This window comes from Cystoisospora suis (genome assembly GCF_002600585.1).
Source record: "Cystoisospora suis strain Wien I chromosome Unknown contig_1953, whole genome shotgun sequence".
In the NCBI taxonomy this organism is placed as follows: domain Eukaryota; phylum Apicomplexa; class Conoidasida; order Eucoccidiorida; family Sarcocystidae; genus Cystoisospora; species Cystoisospora suis.
In genome coordinates this window covers 23,595-31,395 of record NW_027154753.1, presented here as the reverse complement: position 1 = coordinate 31,395, position 7,801 = coordinate 23,595, and the positions used below count along the sequence as shown (strand labels likewise).

The following is a 7,801-nucleotide window of genomic DNA, read 5'->3' as shown; positions in this document are numbered from 1 at the left end:
CTGCACGTCTCTCTTGGCTTTATCTTCTCTTCATCCTCTACGGATGGACCCACTTCCAGACATACAAATCTATCATCTCTCAAGATATTCGTATATAGAGAGAGACAGAAAGACACACACAGAGTTAGACTACGTACACTTCTCTTTTTAGATATCTACTCTTACATCTCTTTTTTCCCGGCCTTCCGACATCGAATGAAGTTCATCTGATCCCTCTATCTTTCCTTGTCTCCCTGTCTGTCTCCGTCTCTCTCTCTGTCTTTGAGCGAGAAGAATCAGAAGTCTTCCCATACTCTCTCCCTATACCTATATCACACCTCGTGAAGTAACTCCCCTACTTCAATCCATAGGGAATTGACCTGTCTGTCTCTTTCCCTTCTCCCAGAAAGAATATATTCTACGAAGTCCGTCTAAAAGGATCTTCTTCCGCAGCGTCACCTCCTTCTGCCTCAAGCGATACGCACATACAAGGACAAGAAGAAGACGAAGTGATAGACTCTTCTTCTTCTTGTCCTCCTATGAGAGGAAGAGGAGATGACGATGAGGAAGACGAAGAGGCCTGGATTATGAACGACATGTGCGTGGAGATCTTAAAGCACCATCGAGGCGAAACGGGGATTATCTACTGCTTCAAAAAAGTTACATGCGATGAGGTAAGAAAGAGAAAGAGAAAGAGAGACAGATAGAGAGAGAAAGAGAGAGGTGTCTAAGTCCTTAGCTCCCCAGGTGTCTTATAAGGCGTTTGTATGGAGAGAAGAAAGAGAGGATGGGCGTTCGTTTTTCTTCTTTTTGATGGATGGGTCTGGAGTGAATGAGCTGAGTGAAGTGGGGAGATGTATATGAGAAAGAAGAGCAGGAGAAAGAAAGGCAACAAGAGAAGGAAGGAAGGAAGAAATGGAGAAAAAAGAATTCAGGGAAGGATAGGAGAGGTAGATGAGCCATGGCTCTCTTTCGTTGAGAAGGTAGCAGCATGCTTTGGATCTCGATTGTCTTTCTTCAAATTCCTCTCTAGGTCGAGATTCTTCTCCTTTGGTTGACTTTTCTTTCTTTCATTCATTCTTCAAATCCATCTTTCTCTTTGCTAATGAGTCCTGAGCTTTGTTTAATCCCCCTCATCCTACTTTCCGTTTTTCTTTCTCCTCATGTTCTTCTCTCATCTCTCGGTCTTCTTCTTTTTCTCTTCCTTCTCTCTCTCTCTTTGTCTTTCGTTCTGCATGCATGAGTGTGTTTCTTCTCATCTCTCGTCTTTCTTCTGTATGGCCTCTCCTCACTTTGTATACGAAGATATAGTAGTAGTAGAACTACGGCTCTCCTCTCGACTCCCTCTCTCTTCTCTTCTTCACTGTTCTCTCATCCTCTCTCTTATCTCACCTTTCTTTCTCCCTGACTATCTCTTCATCCATCCTCTCTTCTTCTGTCTTCTTTGGAGTTTTCCATCTCTCCTATCTTTTTTCTTCTTCATCTCTCTTTCTTTCTTTCTTTCTTTCTAGGTAGCCGCCTTGTTGCGCAGACGAGGTATCAAAGCTCAAGCATATCACGCAGGTCTTTCTGATAAGCACAGGCAGACCCTTCAGTCGGCGTGGATCGAGGGGTCCATTCAAATCCTCGTGGCGACGGTCGCCTTTGGTTTGGGCGTGGATAATCCAAAGGTTCGCTTTGTCTTCCATCACACCCTGCCCAAGACTCTTGAAGGTAAGAAAAAAAAAGAAAGAGTGAGAAAGAAAGAAAGGAGAAAGAAAGAGTGAGAAAGGAAGAAAGAAAGAGTGAGAAAGAAAGAAAGGAGAAAGAAAGAGTGAGAAAGGAAGAAAGAAAGAGTGAGAAAGAAAGAAAGGAGAAAGAAAGAAAGGAGAAAGAAAGAGTGAGAAAGAAAGAAAGGAGAAATAGGTATACATATGAATGGTGTTGTTATGAAGACCACAGGAAGAGATTAAAGAACGAAGAGAGAGGGGAAAGAAAAACGAAGAGAAGAACAGATGGGTGATAATGAAGAAGAAGAAGAAGAAAGAAACCTTTCTACAAAGAAGAGAAGTTTAGAGTGATGGGGGGGAAGGGGGCCAGGTGTCTCCTGTCTCCATGTCTCAAGCTTTGTGTTGTCTCGATGATAGTACTGATGCGTTTTCTGTTGTTTCTTTGACACTCCAAGACTTTCTCCTCCTTCCGTTTCTTCCAAGAGGAAAGAGAGAAGGAAAACTCCTTCTTTTCGACAATACGAGGTGCTTCATGTAGTTGGAGAATTCTTGTTTCAAGGAAAAGTATGATGAGTCTACAATACAATGAGAATGATGGTGATGTTCAGGTGTATGTACACCTCAAGGTCTGTTGATGATATTGCCCATAATAGTAGGAATACTCATGATAGTAATCCTTCATCTTGTTGTTCTCGAAATAGAATATCTCTTGTCTTTAACAGTTAGGTTATCCATAGAAACAATGCGGAGAGTCTTCTGAAGAGAATCTAAAGAAGAAGGAGGAGGAGAAGCAGAGAAGATAAAGAAGAGAAGGTCGTTGTTCTAGTTTACTTTTTTCTGAGAAATGCTCTCTTACTCGGGTGAATCTTCACATCGTAGGTATCCCCCCGGTTCATCACAAGTACTCTAGGTCTCGAATATAAGCCGATCAGAGACCCTAGTGCATTCCAGAATTCTGTAGATATAAGCTCGTCGAGGGATAGAAGCAAAGAGGCTGCTTGTCGTGTAAGGCATGTTGAGACCTCAGAAAAGGAAAATACAGAAAAGAAGAAAAGGAGAGAATACATTGAGAGAAAGAGTGAAGGAAGCAGAGGCACTGCGGGTCGAAGAGAAACTAAGATATGGACGAGATGGTAGTCATTGTTTAGGTGTACATACACCTGGGGCGTTTACCAAACTCTATACCAGGAATCTCACGACTTCTTTCCTTCTTTCTTCTTGTCGCCATATGTCCCTCTTTCTTCTCTCACTCAGAACAAGATCTTTCTCCTCGTCTTACTCGGTTCTCGAACCTTTCTCTTCTACATGTTTGCTTTGCATGAATATGTCTTTCATCCAGAGACGCGAGAAGAGAAGAGGAACGATTTCCCTCCCTTTCATTGCATCTCTCTTTTCACTGTACAGGGATTCTTTCTCATGTTTTCTTTCTCTCTTCTCCTTTCATTTCTTTTCTTCTTTCTTCTCTTCTGTCTGTAGGATACTACCAAGAATCGGGTCGGTGTGGTCGTGACGGCCTCCCAGCGCATGCCATTTTGTATTATTCCCTAAAAGACTACGAGAGACTCCGATACATCACAGATCAGACGTTCTCAGAAGCGAAGCTCTACATGTCGAAGAAAGGCAAGAAAAGCCTAGGCAAAAACGGTAAGAAGAAGGCGAGAACGTCGTTAGCACAGGCCCCCCATGATAGCAAGAAAGAAGAACAAGAAGAAGGAGAAGGCAGAGCGATGAAAAGAGGAGAGACAAATGAAGAGAATGAAGAAGAAGAAGAGAAAGAGACCCACCTGCACTTCTTAGAACAGCAGTATAAGAGAGATGTCTCAGCTTTACGAACGATGCGCCGGTTCTGCGAATCGCATGCATGTAGACGTAGATATATCTTGAACTACTTCGGAGAAGAAGTGAGGGAAGATAAGAAGGAGAAGAGAGATAGAGAAAGAGACTCGCTCGAGTGTAAGAAGGATGAGAAAGATAGATTAGGTCAAGATAGAGAAACGACTGAAAGGGAAGAACTTTCTCCCCTCATCAAAAGAGAGAAGAAATGCGAAGAGGATGAGAAACAAGATGGGTTAAACAAGAGAGAGAAACCACGACCTTCTATCAAGTCAGAAGATCCCAAGGCGCAGAGATGTCCTCAGAATCTAGGAGCAGAAGGAGGCGTAAGGAAAGATCAGATGAAAGAAGAAAATAAACAGCCAGATGAAGACATGGCTTCTTTGAAAGAGAATAACGAAGAAATCTCTTCAAGCTCGCCTCTCGAGAATCAGAAGATGAAAAGCCTCGCAAGTCACTCTTCTTCTTCTTCCTATCGTTGTTGTGATATCTGTGAGAGAGAGAAGATGCCTGAGAGAGGTCTTCAATTCCGTGGGGGGAGAAGAGAAAGAACAGCTACAGATGGGTGTGCTGCTCTTCTTCGCCATCATGCAGTAGGTTTCTATCGGACTTCCGTTCTTTCTCAAGATTCTTTGAGTATGAAGAAGAGACACTTCAGAAAAGGCGGGGGATTAACAGCTGTGGTAGATGAAGATGAGGGGGGTGTATTGGTCTCAGGGACGCTAGAGATCGAGAAGAACGATCTAGGCAGACTTTCTTCTTCCCCCCCCTCATCTTCTTCAGAAGAAGATGAAGAGGAGAGTTCTAGGCTGAAGAGAAAGAGAAGAGGTAGCTCCTATGGAGATTCCTTTATGTTCGAGAGAAAGAAGAACTCTTTTTCTTCTTCTTTTCTACAAGGGCAGAGGAATCTTAGTCACCTTGCATCGAAAAGAGAAAGTAAAGTAGTCTATCACGCGACGCCTACCATGACTTCTACTGTAAGATATGGAGGGACAGGAGGTGTCTCTTCATCTTCTTTATCTAGAGCTCTGGATGGGACGGAAGAAAGAAGAAAAGAGAAGGGTAGCGAAGGAGAAAAAAATGCTTCTCAGTCGATAGGAAAGAGACTGATAGCCCCTCAGGGAGGGGGAGAATCAAGAAGAGAACGAGGGATATCTGATGCGATACGAGCACAAGGCTTAAGTGCGGTAATGAGAGAACTCGAGAGACAAGAGCAAGAAGCAGAAGAAAGAGAGAAAGAAGAGTCCTCGTCATCCTCGGCGTTCTTCAAGAAGAATCGCTTGTATGGACTGAAGCAGAAGTTCTTCGGAGGTGCTGCTGCCTCCTCGTCGATCTCGTCAGGTACTAAAGAAAGAGAATCTTCTTCTTCTTTTTATTCTTTGAATGAAAAGCGAAAAGCCTTTCCTCTACAGTCCAATGCGAGAAAGAAAGAAGAGGGAGGAGGGGGAGGTCTTTCGAAAGAAAGACGACTAGGATTGGTAAAAGAAGAAAGAAATTCCTTCAGATCTTCACGTGATATGAGTAAAGAACATCAGTCGGGAAATTCTCTCTCATGTGGTCCTTCATCTTCTCTATTTAAGACGGCGACGAGAATGCCATCTTCTCACGGATTGTCGAAGACGGCGCTTCTTTCTTCTCTCCCTGCAACGAAAGATGAGAGAAGTTCAGGGAATAAACAAGAAAATGGAGGTTTTGTGCGAGTTAGGAAAGGAGTTGGATTACAGAAGAAGAAATAAGAGAAGAAAAACGAGATATTCCCATGCGGATGGATGAGAGAAAAGGCTTTTTCGATGGTTCTAAACGGGGAGAGAGAGAGAACAAAAGGACTTCTCTTAGGAGTCATGAGGCTGTAGAGGATGCAGAGAAACACGGAAGAAGACCGTAGTAGTCAAGTGAAGGAGAAGGAAAGTTGTGAGGTGTACGTACACCACACTATTGTGTGTGTAGTGCTTGGTGTATAGGGAACTCTAGTCGAAGGAGGAGAGTGTATAGGAGAAGTCTTGATGTAAAGAAAGTGAAAAAGATGAGAAAGAATGTTTCAGTAGAGAAGTAAGGAACAAACAGAAAGATGAAAAATGATGAGGAAAGGAAAAGTTTAAAAGGAAAGAAGAGACGGAAGGGATGGGTATGAAGGTGATGTTATCTGAGAGAGAAGTATGGAGAAGAGTTTGCTTTAAGAGTAAGAAAAAAGAACCTCCAAGCAGGTAGTAGCAAGGCGAGACATGAACAAGTTCACTTCTCGCCTTGAAGACCCCGGATACAAGACACAGGGAGGGAGAAATAACAGATAGACAGAGCGATAGATGATAGGTTGATTGAAGAGAGATAGATAGATAGATTCAGGATAGATAGATAGAGATGAAGTAGACTAGAAAGTTGTTAGGTTAATGAGAGGGGTTGAATGAGATTCATACGTATGAATGAAAAATTGAAGACCGAGAAGAGAAAGATGAAAGAAAAGACGAGGTTTTTCTTCTACTCCAAGTGAACCTTTCAATGAAGAAATCTCTGGTTAATCGAACGCTTTCTTTTCTTGCGAATCGATTCATGTAGTACCAATTTTCACAATTGCGTTCTGATCGAGCTTTTCTTGTAGACTTTAAACTCTCCTAGCATAAAAAGATCTTGTCTGGAATACTAGAGATCTTCGTTTCAAGCCGCGCATCTTGAAAAGAAGGAAGGAAGAGAAACAGACGGTTGCGCATCCCACGAGTTTCGATTAAGCGATGCAGCAGATATGGATTGGGCTTTTTTGGCCTTACGAAGTGTAATATATATCTTCTGTATATACACCTGAAGAAAAAACACCTTACTGTTTCTGTACGTGTAGTTCACCGAGGTGTACATCATGCACTACAGAACTGCATAGGATTTCAGAGGAGCGAGGTGTATATACACCGGAGAAAGACACTATATTGGGGTGTAATGAGGCAGACAGCCTTCGTTCTGTTCCCTTTGAAGATCTCGGTTACCGATCAGCAGACATTGTAGTTCCAACCATGTAAAGAAGAACCTTTAACTAGATCATTCTCTAGATAAAAGTGGGATGGTGACGTTGGAGTGCTGGTCTCGTACTTCATCGGCTAATTGGCGAGAGACATGTCTCGGCTCCGATACCTTTAACCTACAGCAGTGTCTCTGTCGAAGGATGTGTACAAAGACTCTCTAGAAATGTCTCACATACACGTGCTCTGTATGTACATCTCATGTAGGAGAATGGAAAAGAAGAATTCTTCTCGAGGAGTGGAGTGAGGGCGACGGAGGACCAGAAAGATGCCGTTGGTTCTGCATGGCGTCATTTTTCATTAACGTTTGTCCTCAGAGGTACCTCCATGCCGAAACATTGTAGAAGAAAAAGAAGAGGGAAGACGACAAGACGTACATACATATGACGAAAGCACCTATGACCTATCTCGGACGGGGGCATAAGGTATCTACTACATCCCTACCTCCTCCATCCGAGTGTACATACACCGCAAGTGATGACAACATAGCTGAAGGAGTGTGTGCAGGGGACGGCTCTCTCCACGTTCTTGTTTTCTTGCATTCATTCCACGATTCTTCCTATGCCAATCTCTTTCTTCCGTACGTCCCTTCTTAGACAAGACACAGAATTACTACTAAGGCAACTACTCGTTGTAAGAGCCCGGACAGTTTCTCCTTCCTTCGTCCCAGAAGGACCCGGAAAAAGCAAGTTCGGATAAGGAAACTCCGGCAAGTTATTCTAGCCCTCTCTGAAGACCAAATAATTCATCCCGCAAGTGTCCTTCACTTTCGAGAGCAAACTCTAACGCGTGAGAAAACTTTCAGAGAAAGATCCCTCGGAAAGCTTCCTCCATTTTTCCTCCTCTGCTTTCTTCCCCCTCAGGGCTTTCCGCTCACAGCGTGTGTCACGTTACCGAAAGAGCAAGGAGGGGAGGGGAGAACNNGACCAAGAGGCTGCTGTAGGAGGAGGAAAACATGAACAATTGAATAGGGGAGAATCCTGACTACAAAAAGACGGCTACCATCTTCTTTCCTTTTGAGTTAAGTTTTCCTCCAGGAGTTTCTACGCTCTCCCGTTAACATCTAGAGCCACTTTCTCCGCTCACGACATAACGATTTTCCTCTTCTCGTATCTCTTTGTGGAAGAGTCAGCCTGACTCAATCAGGGATGAAGAAGAAAAAGAAACACTCCGACCCCTCCGTCTTAATGATCGCATTACAACGAGCATGACGTTCATGGACTCCCTCCTCCTCCTCCTCTCTTTGCTTTGCCTCACACCATCATCGGGTTGTGT

At 43.5% G+C, this 7,801-nt stretch overlaps 1 protein-coding gene across 1 annotated transcript; it reads left to right on the top strand.

Moving 5' to 3' along the window:
- Positions 1–65: 65 nt before the first annotated feature.
- On the top strand, positions 66–6,135 carry CSUI_004250 (atp-dependent dna family protein). The gene is made up of 3 exons (XM_068064443.1): positions 66–653; positions 1,491–1,692; positions 3,165–6,135. Exons 1-3 carry the CDS (start codon positions 519–521, stop codon positions 5,255–5,257), a joined length of 2,430 nt encoding a protein of 809 aa, XP_067923585.1. The 5' UTR covers positions 66–518; the 3' UTR covers positions 5,258–6,135.
- Positions 6,136–7,801: the final 1,666 nt, after the last annotated feature.

Bases quoted from the DNA above. Each gene is read 5' to 3' on its own strand.
- CSUI_004250 (XM_068064443.1), top strand. From the start codon at position 519: ATGAGAGGAAGAGGAGATGACGATGAGGAAGACGAAGAGGCCTGGATT. The intron at 654-1,490 runs GTAAGAAAGAGA...CTTTCTTTCTAG, and splicing joins AAAAAGTTACATGCGATGAG to GTAGCCGCCTTGTTGCGCAG. The intron at 1,693-3,164 runs GTAAGAAAAAAA...TTCTGTCTGTAG, and splicing joins CCTGCCCAAGACTCTTGAAG to GATACTACCAAGAATCGGGT.